The sequence below is a fragment of the Odontesthes bonariensis genome, chromosome 15 (genome assembly GCF_027942865.1).
Source record: "Odontesthes bonariensis isolate fOdoBon6 chromosome 15, fOdoBon6.hap1, whole genome shotgun sequence".
Classification (NCBI taxonomy): domain Eukaryota; kingdom Metazoa; phylum Chordata; class Actinopteri; order Atheriniformes; family Atherinopsidae; genus Odontesthes; species Odontesthes bonariensis.
The window spans coordinates 33,270,782-33,297,009 of NC_134520.1; the positions used below are offsets into that span (position 1 = coordinate 33,270,782).

The 26,228-nt window shown below is 40.9% G+C and overlaps 1 protein-coding gene across 1 annotated transcript in view; it reads right to left on the reverse strand.

Moving 5' to 3' along the window:
• gmds (GDP-mannose 4,6-dehydratase) overlaps positions 1-26,228 on the reverse strand; it is a 249,391-nt gene that overhangs the window by 32,153 nt on the left and 191,010 nt on the right. The window contains exons 8-9 of the mRNA XM_075486027.1: positions 17,627-17,745; positions 17,252-17,348 (exon numbers count right to left, since the gene is read on the reverse strand). Coding sequence (XP_075342142.1) covers positions 17,252-17,348; positions 17,627-17,745 — 216 coding nt within the window. The remainder of the gene's footprint in view (positions 1-17,251; positions 17,349-17,626; positions 17,746-26,228) is intronic.

Below are 26,228 nucleotides of genomic sequence, written 5' to 3' on the forward strand. Positions count from 1 at the left end.
AACTAAAAATAAAGACAATTAAGATGATGCTTTATTAAACCTTTAATGAAATATATGTGCTAAGGCTAATGGATCAAATTGCTAATGTTAACGTTTACAGCTATCAATATGAGTAAGTAGTAAGTTAGCTCTCTAACTAGCAAGCTAACTTACCGACACAACAGTAAGTTGCCGTTGTGCAGATGTTGCATTGCACACTTTTCTCTTGTTTTCTTAAAATGATCCCAAACTTTTGAGCTCCGTTGCCGGGTAACCATGACACCAGAGCCCGTCTGGTATAACTTAAGGTGACATCACGGCTGACCCCGATTATCACGACTGCGCATGTGTGTCACGGACAGAAAGAAAGACGCTAATGTTAACGTTTACAGCTATCAATAGGAGTAAGCCGTAAGTTAGCTCTCTGTTTATGCTAATGTTAGCAGCTAACTAGCAAGTTAGCTTCATCGTTGTCACGATCAGCTACAACGTGCTTCCTTTTCAGGTGCTCGTGCATCGCAGTTGTGCTGCAATGGAAGGCAACTTCTGCCAGCAGTGGAAGGTGCCGCAGCAGGTCTGAGAGAACAACAAAGTTTTAAAAAAACAAACAAACAAACAAAAAACACGACGCGTTGACTATTAAATTAGCCGTCGATGATTTTAATAGCCGACTAATCGTGGCAGCCATAGAAGTATTGCATGCTTTGGTCTTGGCATTGAACAGTTAAGAACAATCAGAGTGGAGCCCCTCATAGTGCGAATTACAGGGAGGGTTTGCGACCTCATCCCCCCTAAAAGAGGTACAAATAACAGATTGGGGGGGTTGAAACATTTATCTTTCTATAATCCTAAATATTACAATGCACAGTATATTCCATATTCATGCCAGGAAGATGTTTGTAGTGAAATGTCAGACACCCCTAAAGCGGACTATACCATTTCATTGTCTGTCTGTCTGTCTGTCTGTCTGTCACTGACTCATGTCCAAAAAAAACTGTGTTGCAAGTAGCTGTAGATGAATGTAAGTAGCGATCTAACTGCTTTATCACACTTAAGTTTCTCACTTATATAGTTATATTGTGTCAGCTGACTTCAGACACATGCTAACGTGCGTTAGCATTATGGCTTTCCATCTAAATGTGAAATGTCATCATGTGAATGTTAGCTTACATGTTATTAAATGTTAGCTTTGTGCACTGTGGTCCAGTTGTAAACAATGCCTAAAGCGTGCTGTGTTGCCAGGTTTGACAGTAGTCCCCTTTTTTTACACCCTGGAGAAAATGCTAATGCTAATTAAAATGAATTGAAATGAGCTAATTTCAGGAAGCACTGCAGAGCTGCCCCGTCACAGATTTCTACAGTTAAGCTGATGATTAAAAGGCATTTTCAGGAGTTCAGGAGCCAGTTTCGCTTTGAATAAACTCTAAAGTGGATCCTGAAAGAGAATTCCAACCTAATACTGGGAAACTGAAACAGCCACCATATTTCAAGCTTCATTAAGTAGCAGATATTAGGCAAAAAACAGACCGACTGTTAAAATCTTCTCTGGGGCACAGGGACAGTATATGAGTTACTGCCTGCCAGGAGCCATTATTTTTGCAGCACACATGTATGTTTTTCTCATCGTTACGATGAAGGCTGTGCTCCATAGTGGCTTCTGACAGTGTGGTTTCTGCAACCTTACGGGTTTCTGTGCACAGGTTATATCAGACAGTGAAAGCAGTAATTGGTGCAGGGATGTAAAACCTTACAGCAGCTCGGATTATTCTCTTCACATAAAAAAAACAACACTGCAATGCTCATTCTGTGTGCTGGAGACAGCACTACAAGGATCCTGGGAGCAGATTTATGAGGTCTGGACCGCCTGCGTGGAGTAAAATGAAACCTAAAACCGGCTCTGCTTCTTTTCCGAAGGCCCTGAGCACCCCCGTCTGCGAGCACCAAAGACACCACAGCGATCCTAAAGGCTGGTATGCCTCTGACAAACTGCTCGTCACGTGATGGAAAAGCGTCCACGAGGCCTTCCACCGCTATCTTTAGAACTCTACGGTTTAAACGAAAAATGCTATAAATAACTTTGAGCAACGAAATGAATGTAAATGTGAATATTTATATATTTAATGAATTTAGTGAATATTTAATTTATTCATACAGCCCTTTACAAACAATCATTACGGTGTACCAAAGTGCTTTACAGCAGGTAAAAAAGAAAGAGAAGAAGAAGTAAAATAATAAAAAAAATACAATTTTAATAAATAAAAAACAAATAAATAAATAAAAAATAAAAACAATAAAAGAACAGTGAAAGCAATAAAATACAACAAAATCGAATAAGATAAAATAAAATAAAAGTGTCATCATACTACTGGGTATTAGGATAAAAGTCTCTTCATTCCCACATGACTAACTTTAAAGGTGGCCATTTGCATTTATTACAGCATCACCCATACGTCACCACCCACTGCTAATAACCGATGGTAGTATGGCGTCTCTGGTGACTGCTAAGAACACGCCATGCACATAGTTTGAGTGTTATTTAGTCTTTAAAACAGCCTGCAATATATCTACGGCGTACTTGAGAATACTCGATCCAGTTAACATGCTGAATATATCATCCAGCTCTGAACTCTTGAACCCTGATTTCCCTGCTTAAATTTCATTGTGCGCAGCCTTGAAGTCGGAAAAGAATGAATTTTCCAGCGTGTGACAGTATCTCACACACGTATATCATGTTGTTCCAGCCCTTCACTGGAACTATATGATGCTTATACTGGGCGGATTAGAAAAAACCTCCACGTTTTCATGGCTGTTACTGCATCGTCTGAGGGAAAATTTCCATCCATAAACATTTTCCCACAGTTTAGTTTGACATTTTTGATATCATTTAAATCCTCAAGACCTTGAGCAGGAGTTGAAACAAAGTTGTTTTGATTAGAATAAATCTTTATAACGATAGTTCTGGGTGAAAATAATGCTTTTTTTCAGTGCTAAAAATTGGCCAGGAGGACCTCAACTTCACGCACATTTCATGTAAGTCAGCAGTGAAAAGTTTCTTGGGCGCACGTTGGACTTCAGAGATGATAAAGAGCATAAAAACAAACAGTATGCAGCTGAAACAGTTGCCCGTCTCAGCAGAAGGACGACAAACTTCCACAGAATAAAGACTTTTGCAGCTTTTACTGGTGGAGACCATCGATTTGGAGACTTAAATCAGAGCCCATTACGAACAGCATGCTTCCGTCTGCAGTCGATGGCCAACAGTCGGCATTCTTTGGCGTTTCTAGCGTTTGATTCGGATGCAGATGCCTCTTTTCCGTCTGCTTTCACCACTGCGTGGCCTTAAAATGCCTGCCCGCAAATTGCTCCATCGGTTATAAATCACAGGCCTGTCAATGATGAATGTGAATGATGAATGACTGAACAAAAGAACACGGTAAACGATTGAAATGAGGGCTGCGAGATGCCGTCGCCTCTCAGCGAGAAGGGGCTCAGTTTGAAGCATGCACGGATTTAGGGTTAACTGGTCACTTTACCCTCAGAATAAAGACGGAAGGTTGTTCGTCTCTGTCCAGGGGAGATTAAAATCTAGATAATAAATATGACAAATCTTCTTGCCCTCTCATGCAAGGTGTAACACAGAGATACTCATTGTGCGGCTCCTCAAGCTCTAATTGGTGGCTCGCACTCACATAGTAGCTTATAACTATATGGTAACAATAACAATAATTTTTTTCAAATAACATACAGCGAATACTGCACAGTATTAGGTATTTTTTTTTATTAATTTTGTGTTTTTATGTAGTATTAAGTATTTTTATTAAGTATTAATTAAGGCTTAATGGTGTTTCCTAAAGGGGGCTCTGTTAAACCTGGCAACGCAGCCCGCTTAAACCACCTCACACTTGACCGCAGAGCACGCTAGCTCCTTTAGCCGGTTTTTAATTAAAAAAGGGCAAAAACCAGCACAAAAACCATGCTCATCCTGAATGTCTCACTATGATTACAACAACAAACTACAAATACAACATGAAGAAAGTCAAGCACATGCACGCCAGCTTCCACTCATCCCAGTATTAAGATAAATATGGTCTGAATTGAAAATGTATTGGCTGTGTTGTTTCTTTTTTTGTGGGATGTTTTATATGTAGAAATGCATATCTGCAAAAGGGGACTTTAGTATGTTGGGGTAAAAGTGGAAAAAGTCTTCCCTTGATTTTGCTCTGCTAATGTGGCTCTGGTGAAAAAAATAGTGAGTATCACTGCTGTAACATAACATCTGATAAGAAATAAAAATGTCTGCCACATCTGAGAGAGCAATAAAAAAAGAGAGAAACCTCTGAGATCTCCTGTCAAACAATGAAAGCAGGTCGCAACAACTGAATATCAGTGATGATTCTGACTGTGTCAGAGAATAACAAGAGTGGAATTGTCCTTCAAGACCGTCAGAGCCAAACACGATTTATTAAGTGCATCAGTCAGGTATGTCTCCGTCTCACTGATTATCTCAACAGGTGGGTCGACTCCCTTGCCAACTGTCATAAAAAAGGTAACCACAACACTCTGCGTCTTTATTCCCCCGGATCACTGGGACCATTGTCTGAGCTCCTCATCAAGTGACGACACGACCGGGTAACGTATGAGATGAACGCAGCCGAGGGCAGCTCTGGCCAATTCGTTATGCACGTCTCGCTGTTGGAATGACAGCCATCTGGGGCGAGAAAGGAAGCTCAGAACGGAGAGTTTCGCACATGTCAACTGGTGGACTGGCAGTTGACAGATGCAGAGGTGAGGCGTGTCTGCGGAGCTATTTATAGGGCTCCATGTCGAACAAGCAGAGCAACAATCAAACCAAATCAAATTTATTTGGAGCACATTTCATGTACAAAACAGTTCAAAGTGCTTCACATAAAATAAAAGCACTGCAGCAGAGAGTGGAAGAAGCATTAAAAATACATGAAATAATATAAAAAGAAACAAATAAAACAATTTAAATGAATTTAAAAACAAGCAACAGTCCACATAAGTTCAAAGATAGCGAGCAGATTTCATGCATAGACACATGAGAACAGAAATGTTTTTAACCTGGATTTAAAAATGTCTCCATTTGGTGAAAGTTTAATCTCCACTGGCAGTTTGTTCCACTTGTTTGCAGCATAACAGCTAAATGCTGCTTCTCCATGTTTAGTCTGGACTCTGGACTGGACCAGCTGACCTGAGTCCTTGGATCTAAGAGCTCTGCTGGCTTTATATTCTCTGAACACATCACAGATGTAAACCATCAGCAGGCTTTTAAAATCTATTCTGTGACTGACTGGAAGCCAGAGTAAAGATTTTGGAGTCTGCTGGAGATGAATGCATGGATGAGTTTCTCCTGGTCTTTTTGGGAGAGGAAACCTTTAATTCTGTTGATGTTTCTGAGACGGTAAAAAGCTGCCTTGGTGACAGCTTTGATGCATTTGGTAAAAATCACATCAGAGTTATCGAAAAACAAACAAACAAACCAACAAAAGTAAAGAACTAAGCAGGCAGAATGTAACGTGAACCTGCAGCAGAGGAGATGAGATGAGATTGGATCGTTCTTTGCATGGACACACAGATAAACTCAGGGAAACAAAGTGTGTATTTTAGTGCATCTGTTTATACGTTTGAACCACAAAGCCTGCCACTGTCGCACAAGTCCGTGCAGCATCGGCGGTATGCAGCACTCCTACTTTTCACACCTATTTGTGTTCGCGCACAAGAATAAACTTGCACGGATTGAAACAAAAGAATAATCGTTGACAGCGCATGATTGCACTGCCGGGAATGCTACTACGTGACTTTAACTTTAGCCGAGAACACTCGATACATGGGAACCTCGAGTAATAATTCCTTTCTGTCACTCAGAACCCGACGCGGAGATAAATAACCTCCCACTCATGCCACTGTCAGCTGGCAGGGTGCCAGCGCGATCATGCAATACTTCTGTTTTATGGATAGAAGTTCAACTCGTTTAACTCTTAACATTTCCTCTTTCCAACTCTAAAGCCCATCCGATCAGTGACAGAGTTTAAATGTGAGATGAAAATAATCAGATAAGACAGAGAGTCCCGTCTTATCTGATTCCCTGTCAACAGAGATGGAAATCACCTCAATCTGTCAATACACCAATATGACGTCTAGATCTTACCGATACAGAATACAAGAGAAGAAGGAGGAGGTTACAGCCACCAGGACACACCAAACTCAACCGTCACAGCCCCTTGGTCGCACCTTTGTGGTACAAATGGCTGATGGAAGCTGGATGGAAGCCATTCTCTGAGAAAGCGTGCAGGAAGTTTGGCAAACTGAACTCAACTCTGAGCGAGTGACGCAAACGTATCGACCAAAGCCAATCACATTGGTCGATACTCCAGCAAAGAAAGGATGAATACACCTCAACTGAGCGACTTTGGATACGTTTCTAACCGTCTTGTAAGCCTACAGATGGTCTGTGAAGTAGGGCTGTAGCGACACACTAATCTCACGATTCAATTCGATACACTTACATCATTTTCTGGGGGGGAAAAAAGGGACAGTGTGATTTGACATGAATCGATGCTGATTGGACTGGTGGTCCGACCTTTGACCCGGAAGGACGACACCTCCAGACAAACAGAAACAAACGAACATGTCACAAGCGTGAGAGCTGTGCACTTTATACAACATTTTTATGAACTTTATCACTGTTTTGTATAATGACCCCCTGACGTTATATTGTATTACCTTATTGTTCTGTGTTTTCAATAATTGTAACGTCTGAATTTTCAATAGGCAAAAAAAAAGTTTCCTTTAAAAAAATTAAAAAAAAAAAAATGATATAATGGATACTCGCGGCTGAAAAATCGATACTTTATCGGGAATCGATAATAGAAATAGTCGACAATGAATTCCATCGTCGACTATTGTCTTCAGACGTGTTTTTCCAACAGAGGCATCTCACTTAATCACAATCTCAGCCGAGAGTCGCACATGCACAATGTCGAGCGGTCACGTACACAGAAATGGCGGCGTCCAACACATTAGCTACGAATACCAAAACTTTTAAAGTTTGGGAGCATTTTAGCCTGGATACGGAGAATAAAAAGATTACCTGCAAGGTTTCCAAAGCAGACGTTTCTTCGCTTTAAAAGAGAGCTTTAACGTTATGCCTGACAAACGTATTTTACTTGATTGTAATTCATTATTTTTTCTTTATAAAACACATTTGCCTGTCCTTAAAAAAATGGACAGAGGTTTATTTATATATGGATTTATGTCCATACTGACCGAGCCCTATGCCTAATTGGTTTTAAATGGGACATTTTTATTTACTTTTTCCATGAATCAGCAGCAAAGTTGAATAAAAGATACATTTTTTTTATTGAGGTACCCATCTTTCTTGTGTTTATTATCATTCGCCACATAATTAAAGCAACTTCATGCTAAATTTAAGAAAAAAATAGATAATTATCCGATTAGTCGCAGTCCTACTGTGAAGTGACCCAAAGATGGTGGTTCAGATGCTTTCATTTCAATCTAACAAGTCTTAAGGCTACTTTCTTAATTCTAATGTTTTAGGTGTATACTATAGAGCTGCAGGCCAGTTTTCATTACTTTTAACACATCAACAGTAGATCTGTCAGCGTGGTTTAGCTATTATGTTATCCTGTCATTTTATTACATCTATAAAATAAGAGCCGACAGAAAAAAGAGGCATTTTCTATTATGATTCTTCTTAAGCGCCAACGAGAGTGGAAAAAATGTGCACACAGCAACAAGAGGAGAAGACACAAAGACAGACAGCTTCCCAGATATCACCAGTCCTCCTCCTCCTCCTCCTCGAACTACAGAGCTGTCACTCAACCCACAGCAGTTTCTGCCCTCCAGCGACACATGAACTTGGAAGTATGACAGCTGAGTTGCATTGGCAGAGACGTGCACAAGTGTCAACAGGCACACAACAACTTAAAGAAAACACCCACATTCACTGGGGCACAGACGAATGCGTAGGGTCCAAAACGCACGAGACGGCCCGGGATCTGCAAAGGTAGCGTTTAAGGGAGGGAAACCCAGGCAGCTTCAGCGAGCTGTTGGGTTTAAACTCAACAGATTTGTTTCGGGTTGTTCAACATGACCAATCACTGCTGCAACTAGCTGTGATGCTGCTTTATACCGCAGCTATCACACCGGTTACTGTAATACTCGTTTTGTGCGGGACACTGCTGGAAGGTTTTCCAGGGTAACGTCCATTTTTTTTTTCTGTGGTCGTCTGTCAGGAACATTTTTCATTCAACTTACCATGACAAAACTGAAACTTCACGCTTTCTATTCTGAAGGCTGCCACACACACGCCGATTTCCCCCCAGTGGTCACTCGTGGTATTGCAACAAAAAAAAATCCCCTGTGGCCCAAAAAACATTTTTCCCATAGACCGCGATAATAAAAGAGATGCCTGTAAAACTGTTCACAGGACGCCTCCAGCTGTAACCGCTGTTGTTTATTAATCTTTGTATTCTAGATTTTTAAGTCATGGGTTGTGTTCGACACCGCATACTTCTCCTACTACTCATACTACTCATACTGACTTTTTTCCCGGATGCATACTAGATTCTCCTAAATGTTGGATATGCATCATGAGGTTACTACTCATACTCAAACTACCCAAGATGCAACGTAACGTGACGTCGCCGATCGTCATTTCCTGTCAAAACGGCAGTTTCAAGCTAGCTACAACGAGGGTAGGTTCACTTCCTGTTTTCAAAACGAAAGCACCAATTGTATGGTAATGGCTTTCCCTATGATAAAAGGCAACGGGTATTTTATTTTGTGAAAATAACCGGAAGTGCGTTGCTCACTGCGGCTAGCTTTAGTAGCGCCGTATCGTGGGAATAAAATTGTAAACAGCCGGTATTTTGTCAGGTTTTCAACACGTTGGGGATCTAAACGACTACTTTCTCACCTGGAAATGTTTCAAATGTTGCTAAAGTTTACAGAGTTTAGAGCTTAAGAGAAATCAGCTTCAGGCCGGCTGATTTCGGCTCGGGCAGGAGCGAAATGCATTGTGGGTAAACGCTCTGCATACTGTCTGATCGATGAGTATGCGGTATGTCGTATGCAAGTATGTAGTATGCAGTTTCGAACACAGTCATGGACTTTTTATCCGTCAAAAAGTTTTCTAACGGCCAGAAAAATTTCTTTTCCCAGCGTGACGTCACGGGGCATGATGGGAGGCCCCAAAGCATCATGGGGGTGACTCTGATGCGCATGCTATATGGGCCGCATAACGCGGAAGTAAACCCGGAAGTCAGAAACCTTTTCAGCGTATGTGCCAGGAGAGCAACTCCAATGAAATCAACGGCGGCCATTTTGCGGTTCTTTATCCAGTTAATATTATACATCCATGGCTGCCACACACAAACACACAAGTTCATGACATCACTGTGCTTAATTAATCTGCTTCTTCACGAATCCCTGACCATTTTTAGCCTGAAAGTGTCTCAACGAGGTTTTATAAACGTTGAAAAGCAGACGGAAGAAACAGAAACATCCAAAGTCACGATAGTGGACGTCACAAGGCCCAAAAAAACCAACCATATCATCAGCATTAGAGCTCAGGTGGAGGCTGCGCCACCTACGCCATACCTGGCAGAAACCCACGAGCTGTCAGGCTCTCCCGTCGCCATGACAATTGGAAACTTCCAAAACAACCCTGACAGCTTTACGCCGCACGTCTTACGCTTTCACACGCAGTGAAGCTGCAGGAAATGCTGGTGGATTAATTTTAGCAAACACGTATCACATAAAAAAAAGAAAAAACTGATTCCATGATGTCACCGCTGCAGCCTCGGCAAACACGCAGGTGCACTAATTCATGCAAAGACGCTCTGCACACGTGAGGCACACCTGCGTGTTCGACCCGCTCGCTCTTTGTCCTCAGGGGCCGGAGTGCCTGTCAGACACCAGCAGTGACGAGGATAATGATGAATTACACAGATATTAACACATAGCCCGAGGCCGCGCTCCTCCAACGACACACACGCATCGTGCACACGGACACACGGCCAAATTTTCCTACGTCTAAGCAGCAAACATGACACCGAAAGACTTGGAGTCAGCTGTGTTCTCAGTCCACACACACACACACACACACACACACACACACACACACACACACACACACACACACACACACACACACACACACACACGCACACGCACACGCACACCTGATGACAGGTATTTCCACTCGAGGTGAGCCACAATGCTGAGCTATGAGCCCGGTGTCACTGGCTTCCTGTCTGCAGGGGTCAGAGGTTAAACACTCTTCAGCCTCTTTAACCCTCCCATAGAAATAAAGAGACAATGAGAAGGAGCAGAGAACCCGCCTCCTGTTACTGATCCCTTTGTTACCTCGGCATGCGTTACACTCAGAGCTGTTCGTGTCATTCAGCTCCATTCCTTAAAAGCACCTTCAGAATATCCCAGCTTGAGCTTCAGAGTGGCTCATTTCGATCCTTACTTATTCGTTTATTAAAGACTTGTAAGGTCCACGATGTGTGAAATATTCTACGTCGACATTAAATGTGACCCAGGAAGGACCTGCAAACATTTCTGCCCCAGGTCACTTACGCTGATGTGCACATGTTGACACGATGTGTTATTAGCCGTGCACCCTGTTCCCGGTGCTTCCTATTCCAACCAGCCATGCCGAACCATTTTAGAGAAGGTCAATACTTCAACAAAAGGACAGTTACTGCTTTAAAAGGCTGTAATTAGGGCTGGGCCACGATTAAAATGTTTAATGTCATTAATCACATGATTTCCCTGATTAATTGCATTTGTACACAGAATCCAAAAATGAATCCAAAAGTAGTGCATAGCTTTTAGCATTTAGCTTTATTTTAAATGTGCTGCCATATGAATGAAAGTGCCATAACATTTGTTGTGCAAACACACTTTTAACATCAGCATCTTTCTGTAGTTTTTATGTAGAAGCCTCGCTCCACTGTCTGTTTCCTTGAATGACTTGCTGCTATCAGTTGTGTGTTTTGCCTTTAAGTGATATTTTAGACTGGAACTACTACGCTGAGAAGACAATTCAACTTGGCAGTGTTTACAGATGACTTTGGTTCTGTCGACTCCGCCGTCTGGAAGAACTTTAAAATGAAAATGGCCGAGTAAAAGTTCCGTACCCTTCTCCATGTTTGGTGGATCCGCCGATTACTTTCTTTTCCTGTTCCACAGCAGACAGCAACAGACTTTTACAAAATAAAAGCCTGTGAGCAACAGACTTTTACAAAAATAAAATAAATAATAAAACCTGCGTTAAATTAACGAGTTAATTATTTAGTTGTAATTTGAGTTGTATTATATAGCGTATATCCAGCGTAAGGCAACTGCTACCTCTGCATAGCTTCGACCAACCCTGTACCATCATCCATCAAAGCGTCCCAAACCTGTACTGGAGTCCTCTGACATCTTAGAAGTAGGCCTCATAACTCACAGTGACACCTGTCTGCATTTCTTAAAAGTGTTACTTTGACAGAAGGGACTTGTGGTAGAACTGGTTTTTGCTGCAACGTCGAAGAGCGCCTCTTCTTTACAGTCCTGGCTTTGTGACTCCTGGTGCATCCTGGACCAAGTTAAACACAACAGCCATGACTTCACAGATCGCGAAAAGATGCAGCTGCCTCTGCTTTCAACTTCACACAACATCTTCGTCATAGATCACATGACTATATGTTTCTTTTTCACATATTTCAGTCAGTCACAGAATAGATTTTAAAAGCCTGCTGATGGTTTACAAATCCCAGAACGGTTTAGGCCCAAAATACATCTGTGATCTGTTCAGAGAATATAAAGCCAGCAGAGTTCTTAGATCCAAGGACTCAGGTCAGCTGGTCCAGTCCAGAGTCCAGACCAAACATGGAGAAGCAGCATTTAGCTGTTATGCTGCAAACAAGTGGAACAAACTGCCAGTGGAGATTAAACTTTCACCAAATGGAGACATTTTTAAATCCAGGTTAAAAACATTTCTGTTCTCATGTGTCTATGCATGAAATCTGCACGATATCTTTGAACTTATCCAGACTGTTTTTAATCATTTTAATCATTTTATTTGCTTCTCTTTATATTCTTTTATGTATTTTTACGGCTTCCCTGCTGCAATGCTTTTATTTTATAGAAGAATAGAATAGAAAAATACTTTATTCATCCCCCAATGGGGGAAATTCAAATTAGTCAAGTCAAAATTATTAATATTTACAATGATTGTATATTAACAACAACAATAATAATACCAATTATAAAAAAAACTAATACTAACTAATAATAATAATAATAATAATAAATAATAAAAAAAAAAAAAAAAAAAAAAAAAAAAAAAATCAATCAATCAAGTTGAGAAGAACTCAGCAGTCACTGTTAAAAAGCCTCTCATGTGAAGCTCTTTGAATTGTTTTGTACATGAAATGTGCTACAAATAAATTTGATTTGATTTGATATTTGACATGAAGTTTTGCGACTGAAACTCGATGCTTTGTTTCAGCCTCACAAGTCTTCAAAGTCATCTGAGCAGGTTTTACTGGCGGATAAGGATTGGGAAAAGCTTAGCAGTTTCAGGTGGTGTGAAGCACACCCATCAGGTGTCTGGACAGCGTGGGACTCAACGATATACTGACATATAAAAACTGCTCCCTGGAACAGTTTTCAGAGGGTTAGGACCTGGAATGAATGAGCTGACATGCACAAAGAACACAGGCCCAGGTGTGTAACCAGTGCTGCCATACCCTCAGCAGTCAGTCAGCGGGGCCTCCTTAGTAATCCCATGCCGTCACTCAACTGGATCTCAAATCTAATCTCACCAGGCCAAACCTCATGAGAGGGGTGCTCCTGGCTTTTAACCGAGAGCTCGACGGTTAATCTCAGCCACAAAAGCCCGGGGTAACCCTATACCATCCACAGGGAGTAGCTGCAATACCCCGGAGCCACGGCGATGAGAGGAGGACCCCCCGAAATTCCTGAGACACTTCACACCTAATGAAAGATGGAGGGATGATTCACTGACTTTTTGGGGGGGGGGGTTTGGTCTCCAACAGCTGTTAGAGATACAGATACCTGCACGATCAGACCTGTTCATGCACGGGAGACAGATCCGTCTCTGCTGCGCAGTCGAAGCAACTCGAATTATGTGGCGCATAATAACCGATAAACACAACCCCAGTCCACATACACTGGCACGATATGGCCGACATCACTCTTAAAGAGGTGAGCTGGCTCGTTTCCAGCCGTTTAAAAACATACAATAAGCAGCCCGAGGCTGTCAACTGCACCCGTTATGGCTGATAAGTGCACAGTCCCAGACACAATGACCGGCAGTCAGATACAAGCACAGAAAACACGAACAATCATGTTAAGGTCAAGTGCGTAGAACAGGAAACATGCACTGTGTTGTGTGATGAATTAAATATCAGCACGTGACTTAAATGCCTTTTTAGACCAATCTCATTCTCATGCTTTACACACGATCCAAAAGTCTGCCTGATAAACTGTGCAACAAGCAAGAAATACGAGATGAACTGAAGCCAAACCGCATGAAAAGACGGCCCCTGTTGTGCGCCGATCTATCACAAGTGAAGGGACGAAGCTGCACGAGCAGCGGCTGGAGTTATGAGGTGAATACAAATGGAAATTATGGGCTGTACTCAAAGTAATAACAAGGAAACAAACATCCAGATTGTGTGCATCACCATAAGGAGCCTATCCCAGCAGCCATTGGGCGAAAGGCAGGGAACGCCCTGTTTGGGCAAAACACAAAGGCTGTGTTCGAAACCGCATACTTTTCATACTACTCCTACTAACTTTTTGCGTTAGTATGCGAGTTTGAGTAAGCGAGAAGTTCCCGGATGCATACTAGATTCTCCGAAATGTTGGGTATGGATCATGAGGTTACTACTCATACTCAAACTACCCAAGATGCAACGTAACGTGACGTCGCCGATTGTCATTTCCTTTCAAAACGGCAGTTTCAAGCTAGCTACAACGAGGGTAGGTTCACTTCCTGTTTTCAAAAGAAAAGCACCAATTGTATCGTAATGGCTTTCCCTATGATAAAAGGCTAAAAAGCTTTAGTAGCGCCGAATTCGTGGGAACAAAATTGTAAACAGCCGGTATTTTGTCAGGTTTTCAACACATTGGGGATCTAAACGACTACTTTCTCTCCTGAAAATGTTTCAAATGTTGCTAAAGTTTACAGAGTTTAGAGCTTAAGGGAAATCAGCTTCAGGCCGGCTGATTTCGTCTCGGGCAGGAGCGAAATGCATTGTGGGTAAACGCTCTGCATACTGTCGATGAGTATGCAGTATGGAAGTATGTAGTATGTAGTATGGAAGTATGTAGTATGTAGTATGCAGTATGGAAGTATGTAGTATGTAGTATGGAAGTATGTAGTATGTAGTATGCAGTATGGAAGTATGTAGTATGTAGTATGGAAGTATGTAGTATGCAGTATGGAAGTATGTAGTATGCAGTATGGAAGTATGTAGTATGCAGTATGGAAGTATGTAGTATGTAGTATGGAAGTATGTAGTATGGTAGTATGTAGTATTGAAGTATGTAGTATGTAGTATGGAAGTATGTAGTATGTAGTATGGAAGTATGTAGTATGTAGTATGTAGTATGTAGTATTGAAGTATGTAGTATGTAGTATGGAAGTATGTAGTATGGAAGTATGTAGTATGTAGTATGGTAGTATGTAGTATGTAGTATGTAGTATTGAAGTATGTAGTATGTAGTATGGTAGTATGTAGTATGTAGTATTGAAGTATGTAGTATGTAGTATGGAAGTATGTAATATGTAGTATATAGTATGGTAGTATGTAGTATTGAAGTATGTAGTATGTAGTATGGAAGTATGTAGTATGGAAGTATGTAGTATGTAGTATGGAAGTATGTAGTATGTAGTATGTAGTATGGTAGTATGTAGTATGTAGTATTGAAGTATGTAGTATGTAGTATGGAAGTATGTAGTATGTAGTATGCAGTATGGAAGTATGTAGTATGTAGTATGGAAGTATGTAGTATGTAGTATGCAGTATGGAAGTATGTAGTATGTAGTATGTAGTATGGAAGTATGTAGTATGTAGTATGGAAGTATGTAGTATGTAGTATGGAATTATGTAGTATGTAGTATGCAGTATGGAAGTATGTAGTATGTAGTATGGAAGTATGTAGTATGCAGTATGGAAGTATGTAGTATGTAGTATGGTAGTATGTAGTATGTAGTATTGAAGTATGTAGTATGTAGTATGGAAGTATGTAGTATGTATTATGGAAGTATATAGTATGTAGTATGTAGTATGTAGTATTGAAGTATGTAGTATGTAGTATGGAAGTATGTAGTATGTAGTATGTAGTATGCAGTATGGTAGTATGTAGTATGCAGTATGGAAGTATGTAGTATGCAGTATGGTAGTATGTAGTATGTAGTATGGTAGTATGTAGTATGTAGTATTGAAGTATGTAGTATGTAGTATGGTAGTATGTAGTATTGAAGTATGTAGTATGTAGTATGGAAGTATGTAGTATGTAGTATATAGTATGGTAGTATGTAGTATTGAAGTATGTAGTATGGAAGTATGTAGTATGTAGTATGGAAGTATGTAGTGTGTAGTATTGAAGTATGTAGTATGTAGTATGTAGTATGGAAGTATGTAGTATGGAAGTATGTAGTATGAAGTATGGTAGTATGTAGTATGTAGTATGTAGTATTGAAATATGTAGTATGTAGTATTGAAGTATGTAGTATGGAAGTATGTAGTATGGAAGTATGTAGTATGGAAGTATGCAGTATGTAGTATGTAGTATGGTAGTATGTAGTATGTAGTATTGAAGTATGTAGTATGTAGTATGGAAGTATGTAGTATGTAGTATGCAGTATGGAAGTATGTAGTATGGAAGTATGTAGTATGTAGTATGGAAGTATGTAGTATGTAGTATGGAAGTATGTAGTATGTAGTATGGAAGTATGTAGTATGTAGTATGCAGTATGGAAGTATGTAGTATGTAGTATGGAAGTATGTAGTATGCAGTATGGAAGTATGTAGTATGTAGTATGGTAGTATGTAGTATGTAGTATGTAGTATTGAAGTATGTAGTATGTAGTATGGAAGTATGTAGTATGTAGTATGGAAGTATATAGTATGTAGTATGTAGTATGGTAGTATGTAGTATTGAAGTATGTAGTATGTAGTATGGAAGTATGTAGTATGTAGTATGTAGTATGCAGTATGGTAGTATGTAGTATGCAGTATGGAAGTATGTAGTATGTAGTATGTAGTATGGTAGTATGTAGTATGTAGTATTGAAGTATGTAGTATGTAGTATGTAGTATTGAAGTATGTAGTATGTAGTATGGAAGTATGTAGTATGTAGTATATAGTATGGTAGTATGTAGTATTGAAGTATGTAGTATGTAGTATGGAAGTATGTAGTATGGAAGTATGTAGTATGTAGTATGGAAGTATGTAGTGTGTAGTATTGAAGTATGTAGTATGTAGTATGGAAGTATGTAGTATGGAAGTATGTAGTATGTAGTATGGTAGTATGTAGTATGAAGTATGGTAGTATGTAGTATGGTAGTATGTAGTATGTAGTACGGAAGTATGTAGTATGTAGTATGCAGTATGGTAGTATGTAGTATGTAGTATGGAAGTATGTAGTATGGTAGTATGTAGTATGTAGTATGGTAGTATGTAGTATGTAGTATTGAAGTATGTAGTATGTAGTATGGTAGTATGTAGTATGTAGTATTGAAGTATGTAGTATGTAGTATGGAAGTATGTAGTATGTAGTATATAGTATGGTAGTATGTAGTATTGAAGTATGTAGTATGGAAGTATGTAGTATGGAAGTATGTAGTATGTAGTATGGAAGTATGTAGTGTGTAGTATTGAAGTATGTAGTATGTAGTATGGAAGTATGTAGTATGGAGGTATGTAGTATGGAAGTATGTAGTATGTAAGTATGTAGTATGTAGTATGGTAGTATGTAGTATGAAGTATGGTAGTATGTAGTATGTAGTATTGAAATATGTAGTATGTAGTATTGAAGTATGTAGTATGGAAGTATGTAGTATGTAGTATGTAGTTAATCAGCACAAAGGAACGTTTCATTTTTAATTTCTCTAACTAGTTTCTACGAACGTATTTCCAGGAACCGTGCGACGGCCACCACACAGAAAAACACAAACATGGGAGGGGAATCCCCGACTTACCACTTCGGTGGGACGGAAGAACTTCGGGTCCACCTTCACGTGGACCACCCCCGTCTCCTGGCAACGGCCAATCTCCTTCTCATCCTTTCCCTCCCACCTGGAAAGAAGATTTTTTTTTCACACCTGCTTGAAACTTCCACCTCCCTGATTACTTCTGGTGCAGTTTGTTTCCTTAAGGTTTCCTGCAGACAAAATATGTCACCTGCCCCTTTCTTTTTTTTAACAACACAACAGGCACAGGGAACAGTCAAACACGTCTTCATCACCTGTCAGTGTTTTCCCGGGTGGTGAATGAGGGTCTTTCATTTACAGATTTTTTTTGGGGGGGGGGGTCTTAAGTTCCAGAGCAATGTGCATGTTTGTGTGTATACTCACACAATGGTCTTTCCCACATGATTGAAGGCCTTTTCCACAAACTCCCTCACACTGTGCACCTCCCCTGTCGCTATGACCAAATCCTCTGGCTCCTCCTGTTGCAGCATCAGCCACATGGCCTGAAACAGACACAGACACAGAGAGGATTAGACCACCGGGAGATCATAAAAGACAGTTCGGGGGCTCGGCTCTGGCCCTCGGCCCAACTCGATCCTGACAGATGGGAAGTGAACCTGCGACCTCCGAGCGGGGCACTCGCTCGTACCTCCGTCCTGACGTCACCGCAGTGGCTCATGGGACGCATACTGTGGGAAAGGAGGACGGAGCGCTCCCACAGGCTCAGTGAGCCGCTGGCACACACAGAAAAAACGCACATGCGTGCAAAAAGATTTACAGAAAACGCTCCAAGACGGGTGTGAAAATGTTCAAAAATAAAAACACGATATGAATATGAAGCATTTTCCAACAACACATTCCTCTGAGCATGCAAACCACGGTGATAGCCGATGATATGGGGCCCATACGGAGACCCGGCGCCATACCAAAAAGGTGTGGGCGTGCGTCTTTTGCATGGTTCCATAATATTTACGGTAAAGTAGAGCCAGCAGATCGGAGCCGCTGACCCCGTAGCTCATTCAACATGATTAGAGGAGAATCACCAGGGACGCAAAGACAGACAGACGCTGATGCTGATTCCTCTCTAAACTCATTACAGATGTGTCAGGACATAAAGCCAAGAGATGTTTAAGCCTCATACCTGATTTAAAACACAACTTCATTTCTGAAAAGGGACATTTTTTTACCTAAAAACATCATATGTTAATATTTTTCTTTTATTCCACTTCAGTTCTGATCATAACTACCAAGTTTTCAATTATTTTCAAAAATGTAACCCTTTAGATGCCAATTTGAACTTTTTTAGCCCAGATTTTAAGCCTTTAGGTGCCAGTATTTTCAAAATATGGAATGCAAAGGTGAATTATTGAGTAGGGATAATTATGGTCAGGGATATGTCAATGATTAGCAACAACATTGATTTTTAGGGATTTTAAATTTTTTTGTTGTGCCTGATTTAAAAAAAAAAAAAAAAACTCCTTAATTTCTGAAAAGGGACATTTTTGTCCCCTTTTAAAACTAACTAAAAACATATGTTAATTATTTTTTTTCCGTAGATTTTTTATTCCACTTCAGTTTTGATCATAACTACCAAGTTTTCAATTATTTAAAAAAATTTAACCCTTTAAATACTGGTTTATATGATGTAAACGGCAATTTCTGTAAAAAACAAACAAACAAACAAAACAAAACAACACAAAAACTGCTATATTTTCAATATATAGAATGCAAAGTGGAATTGTTGTGCGGGGATAATTATGGTCTGGGATATGTCAATGATTAGCAACAACGTCGGGTTTTAGGGATTTTAAATTTTTTTGCTATGTCTGAGGTGCCAGTAAACACAAAAATGCATTGTATATGATGTGTGTTTGAAATTAGAAAAAAAAAAAGTCAAAAATGCACAACTGGACCAAATATTATGAGTATCACTATTTCCAGTGTGAAATTAGAGGAGAAAGTACACCCCAAGTGGACAAAAATGTCCCCTATCAGGGATTAGGATTAAATTCAAACACTCATAAATGTGGGTAAATAGGAGAAATTCTGCGTATTGATTCAAGTTATTCAATCCTGCCTTACATTCAAACAAGAGAAGCCTTCAGAAATAAAAATAAATTAAAAAAAGCAGTAGAAATGTGTTGTTTTAAGCAGTCATTATATCAGCATATCCGGTGATTTATCAATATTCCAGCTTTGATAACTCGACCAGGTGCTCGTGATTTATAGCTAACGGAGGGGAAACTGCTCCTTCCTCCTTTTCGCTTGCAGCTGTGCTGAAACCTTCAGCTTAACTCATGTTAATGCATCACATGTCCTGTCGATGGGACAGTGCTGATCCTTACCCAAACAGAGCGGAGCAGGTTTATTCAACGATAATCTGACGCGAGCAATTTTAGCGGCGATGCAGAAACAGAAACCGCAGTAAATAACCCGATTCAGCGTTTTCTGGGACTTTTGAAGGACAAATAACATCATTCATTCACCTGTAAAACAAACAATATTTCCTATTCTCTCAGGTTGAATTATTCTGAATGATAGAATCAACTGTTTCCCTTCACTTTTAGCTGTTCAGATAAGCTTTAATGTTGTTCAGTTTACTTTGAAGCCATTATCACACATTTGGCACATGAAAGTCATAAGAAAACAAACCAATGATGTTACACTCAAACCATCAATCAGAATCCAAGCATTTGTACAGATGCCAAACAAGTCTACATCTACCAAAATATCCGCCCCTCCGTACTAATCTACGAGCGTTTTGGGTTTACACGTCAATATGGTATGTAGAGAGGACGGACATGTTCACAAGTCATTTTTTCCAAGTCATGTCTCAAGTCTTTGTGTTCGAGTCCAAGTAAAGTTTCAAGTCTTTGAGGAACAATAACATGTGAAGTCTCAAGTCTTTTGACCCAAGTCCAAGTCTTTGAAGACCAATAACAAGTCAAGTCTCAAGTCTATGTATACAAGTCCAAGTCAAGTCTCAAGTCTTTGAGGACCAAGTCAAGTCAATTCTCAAGTCTTTGAGGACCAATAACAAGTCAAGTCTCAAGTCTTTGTATACAAGTCCAAGTCAAGTCTCAAGTCTTTGAGGACCAAGTCAAGTCAAGTCTCAAGTCTTTGAGGACCATTAACAAGTCAAGTCTCAAGTCTTTGTGTTCGAGTCCAATTCAAGTCCCAAGTCTTTTGACTCAAGTCCAAGTCAACCTATATCACGTTAGAAATAAAACAGATGAGAACGAGTCAACCTGGAATTTCATCAGGTGTCCCTGAAATTGTAAAAGTAGGCTATTTTAAAACAGTGATTAGATTAACCTGAAGCTACATCCACGTAGACTTGGCTTAGCCATTAACTTGGTAACCGTTAACCTCGGCTACTTAACCAAAGTCCTTCCCAGATTCCACAGGCTGCTGCAGATATATCAGCAACGCCGTGTCATGAACAACAAAGCTATGACCTGCATATAGTTCACACTGTTTACTTTGATTAGCTTGCTAACTGTCGCTACGCGCTAAGTTTCCAGTGAGGCTATGTCGCGCTCAGCCTGCCGTCGGCCTCGTTATATATCGGAATGAATGAATGAAATAAAGACCAGAAACAATAATTTCACGAAATGAAGATTGTTTACGAGTCCCAAACCTCGAGTCCAAGTCGAGTCAAGTCTGAAGTCAAGTCTCGAGTCTTTGTTTGCGCGACTTAGGTGCGACTCGAGTGCCCATCTCTGTTATAGCCACAGAACTTCAGTCTCACTTGAAGTAAGGGTGACAAAAGTATCATCATTTCAATTAGCCGAAAACAGTTTTTTTCCTAAAACGACAGGGGAGAAAAACCCAAAACCTAACCGACTAAACCTAAAACAAGTAACCCACCAATAGCAGCCAATAAATTAAGATTATTTATGAGTCCCAAACCTCGAGTCCAAGTCAAGTCAATCTGAAGTCAAGTCCCAAGTCTTTTTTTGTGTGACTTGAGTCCCCATCTCTGGTAAAGGGATTATTTAAGGAAGATAACTGTGCATCTGTTTCAATATAATACAGATCTTACGTCCACACACCTGATTAAGAACAGTTCTGTGAGTTTTGACCAATAAATAAATAATTGGGAACCTTTCTTCTCAGTTTTTCTGGGCATGAAAACACGTGGAACACCTTCTACTGATGACAAACTAGCAGAGCTAAAAGCTAGCCCGCTGAACGCCGTCAGGACTTCAGGAAAATGTGGCCTGAACTGGAGGAGCAGAGCTAATTTGGTGGAAAAGCTGCCCCGGAGGAGCATCATCGGGACAGTTTATGTGCTTTGCTTGGATCAGAACTGAACGGAATTGAGTGCGAGTGCCACATGAGGGACGCTTCATGAGGTGAAGCAGAAACCGTCGGTCTCACTCGGTACATTTAGCAGATGTTGTGTTGTCTCTGCAGAGTTCTGTCGCAGATGAGATTACCTCGCTTAGAGAGAAGCGATCGTAGGGCGCCCTTAAATGTAGATGTCAATGAAAAACTCGAGCCTAAAGGGAGGCAAGTTTAACCTCGTTTCTATCGTTTATGAACTTGACAGGAACACGAAAAGAACAGTTATCATCATGGGTACTTTGTTCTCAGATAATAGACTCTAACCTCAAGCATGGGTCAGAAAGACTGATGGAGCCAGTGTTTCCTCCAGATATCCACCTATGTCAGTGATACTCACTGTTTATTTCACTAGAGCCACATTGGCAGAGCAAAATCAAGGGAAGAGCCACTTTTACCACAACATACTAAAGTCCCCTTTTTGCAAATATGCATTTCTACATATAAAACATCCCACAAAAAAAGAAACAACACAGCAAATACATCTTCAATTCAGACCACATTTCCCTTAATACTGGGATGAGAGGAAGCTGGCGTGCATGTGCTTGACTTTCTTCATGTTGTATTTGTAGTTTGGTGTTGTAATCATAGTGAGACATTCAGGATGAGCATGGTTTTTGTGCTGGTTTTTGCCCTTTTTTAATCAAAAACCGATCCATGGTGCCTGCATCTCGCGCTGGCTAAAGCAGCTAGCGTGCTCTGGGGTCAAGTGTGACGGTGGTTTAAGCGGGCTGCGTTGCCAGGTTTAACAGAGCCCCCTTTAGGAAACACCATTAAGCCTTAATTAATACTTAATAAAAATACTTAATACTACAAAAACGTAAACTTAATAAAAATACTTAATACTGTGCAGTATTCGTTGTATATTATTTGAAAAAATTCATTGTTATTGTTACCATATTGTTATAAGCTACTATGCGAGTCGCCAATTAAAGCTTGAGGAGCCGAGTCCAAGTCAAGTCTCAAGTCTTTTGACCCCAGTCCAAGTCTTTGAGGACCAATAACAAGTCAAGTCTCAAGTCTTTGTATACGAGTCCAAGTCAAGTCTCAAGTCTTTTGACCCAAGTCCAAGTCTTTGAGGACCAATAACAAGTCAATCCTCAAGTCTTTGCCCTTTTTTAATTAAAAACCGATCCATTGTGCCTGCATCTCGCGCTGGCTAAAGGAGCTAGCGTGCACTGCGGTCAAGTGTGACGTGGTTTAAAGCAATATTATGTAACATTTCTACCTTAAAATAACAGCTTGAAAAAAATTGTGCGGCTAGAATGAGTTTTAATATTACGATTGGCCTGTCTCCTATGCCCTTCGGGGGTCTGAGTTGGAATAACTGCGCTATGTAACTTTGCTGGAGCGGCCCGGGAGCTGAGCGGAAGTACTTCGACTTGCTTTCTGGCACACCTACCGCAAAAACAAATAGACCCCTCTCACGCGCCCAGGTATAAGGCTAAGCTAGCGCAACATTGTCAGTACGATCATCATGGCAGAGGCACCGAAGAAACAGAAGAAGACGTTGACTGATGAAGCAAGGAAGAGAAAGAGATTTACGACAGTGTCTTAACCGCACATTACCTCCAAGCCTGTAGGGGGAGCTCCATAATTGGCTTTGTGAGAAGTTACATAGTATTACTTTAAGCAGGCTGCGTTGCCAGGTTTAACAGAGCCCCCTTTAGGAAACACCATTAAGCCTTAATTAATACTTAATAAAAATACTTAATACCACAAAAACGCAAACTTAATAAAAAATACTTAATACTGTGCAGTATTCGCTGTATGTTATTTGAAAAAATTAATTGTTATTGTTACCGTATTGTTATAAGCTACTATGCGAGTGCGAGCCACTAATGAGTATCTCTGACCTATGTGACACAGGTTCGTCACGGCGGCGTACAAACCGGGTTCGTGGTCGAAGCACATTCCCCCTCTTCCACACGAGCAGCGTGGAATGAACTTCCTCAGGGAGGCCAGGCCGTCCTATTCCAGGATCGTTCGGGGTCATCTGACTCCTCAATGCCGATGACTCCTCTGAGTCTGACCTCTGACCTTTCATCCCTCCCCTGCTCCCTGATGAACAAAACAGATTCTCACACTGCCACACGAGCCAATAATGGCACCTCCGGGCATGAGTGACAGCGGAACGGGCCAATCAGAGCAGGACGCCGTCAGAATCTGCTTTCAACAAAGAGAAATGATCCCACGGATGTATCTTTCTGTCAATTTATGGTTCGACAGACGTGCCCAAAACAAATATATTAAGGTGACCCAGCATACGATGCAGGAAAGCACTTAAAAAAATTTAAAAATCACACCTAATTTGAACCCTTTAACATTTACCAGGTGGAGCTTTATGACAAACATGGACTGTTCGTCAGCAACATGAACAGATCAAATGGTAAAAAATGTGATTTTCTTTCATTTTTAAAGACATTTCATGGCCTTTTTCCTGGTTAAACCCCTAATTGGATTAATGACTGATCATGTCAGTGCAGCCCACGTTTTAAAAACACACCACCACCAGTACAGATGTTTAAATCCAGCTTGAGAATTTAATCAAATCTGAGTTCTTTCAGCCATTTCTTAATGTTTCAATCCGTCCCTCTATTCTGCGCGAACAGAATTAATTATCACTCCAAGCACTAAAACATCAAACACTGACATCTACCCCGTTGCAGTGTTTTGATGGCCTGACTGGCTGATTATTTGAACTTGTAACGAAGCAAACGCGTTCCCCTTTCTGATGAATGTGCAGCCCGCAGTACGCTGGATGACAGCGATGATGGGAGCTGGGAACGCGGCGCTGCTTCCCTCGCAGCCAGGGGAAATGTTTACGGCAGGAGCTGAGTGATACGGGCCTCGGCTGATTTTTAAGCAGGAAATGTAATAAATAATATGTGTATTTTTCCACTTACTGTAATGGGGATAAAGTGAAGTGAAATCGTGGGAGACTGGTTTATTCTTCTCAGGTTGCTCAGCGATAGCTCTGATATTCCCAGGTTTGATTTTTTTCTTCCCCCATGTTCCTTTGCCCCCTCCCCCCTCCGATCCTTATTTTCCATCCCTCTTTTACCTTTTACCCTCTTCTCGTTTTCCCCTCTCCTGTCCTTCCTCCCTCTCGGGGTCTCGCAGGATTGCTCTGCTTCATTAGCTATCTGATAAACAGCTCAGAGGTCCGGCCCCTCACACTGAGCCCGCACCTTCCTGTTCACATGGCCACAGGATGACCCCCATCACACACTGCAAACTCGACTGAAGCTCAGACAACAGACACCGACCCCAGCCACCGCTGCAAAAAAAACCTCTACCTGAATTATATTCCAACACACACCAGGGAGACCCCAGTGACCAGAGTTCAGTTGCTGTGAGACTGCAGAAACACATGGACGGTGGAAAGGTTTGGGAATCGCTCGTCTGATTTAGTTCCTGCTGCTATTTTTTGTCAGTTTGACTTGAAAGGTCAGAAGATATAAGCTTAAAACCGCTTTTACAGCTGAACATTTCCATTAAAAGTCACGTTAAATGTTTTGTATGGTCCTAATAAGGGCTTAAAATTAGAGAAATTTACAACTGTGTCATTATTCATTCAACAATTACTAAACATAAACGCAGAAGCAGCGTGTGAAGTCCATCCTTAGCCAGGAGCTGCTGATCAATGCTCTGATTGACTGATCAGCAGTCAGTGTGAGCAGCTCTATAAAAGCAGAAGTTCTGCAGCATTCAGGTGTGTGTTAACACAATGCCAAGGAGGAAAGACATCAGTAACGCTCTCAGAGCAGCAACTGTTGCTGCCCATCAATCTGGGAAGGGTCACCCCAAGAGCTACATCTCAGACTCTGCAGGCATCAGTTAGAATCAGAATCAGAATCAGAAAAGGTTTTATTGCCAAGTAATTTGTACATCACGAGGAATTTGGCCTGGTCAATGTTAAAGGTTAAAGTTCATGACAGCACAGTTAGAAACAGGCTGAACAGGTATGGCTTGTGTGGAAGGGCTGCAGGAGAAAGCCTCTTCTCTCTAAAAAGAACATGGCAGCACAGCTTAGGTTTGTAAAGCTGCATCTGAACAAACCACAAGACTTCTGGAACAATGTCCTTTGGACAGAGCAGACCAAAGTGGAGATGTTTGCTCATAATGCACAGCAGCACGTTTGGAGGAAACCAAACACAGCATATCATATAACCATATGGGCTGTGTTCGAAACCGCATACTTCTCCTACTACTCACACTAACTTTTTGAGTTAGTAAGCAAGTTTGAGTAAGCGAGAAGTTCCCGGGTGCATACTAGATTTTCCGAAATGTTGGGTATGCATCATTAGGTTACTACTCATACTCAAACTACCCAAGATGCAACGTAACGTGACGTCGCCGATCGTCATTTCCTGTCAAAACGGCAGTTTCAAGCTAGCTACAACGAGGGTAGGTTCACTTCCTGTTTTCAAAACAAAAGCACCGATTGTATCGTAATGGCTTTCCCTATGATAAAAGGCAACGGGTATTTTATTTTGTGAAAATAACAGGAAGTGCGTTGCTCACTGCGGCTAGCTTTAGTAGCGCCGAATTCGTGGGAACAAAATTGTAAATAGCCGGTATTTTGTCAGATTTTCAACACGTTGGGGATCTAAACGACTACTTTCTCACCTGAAAA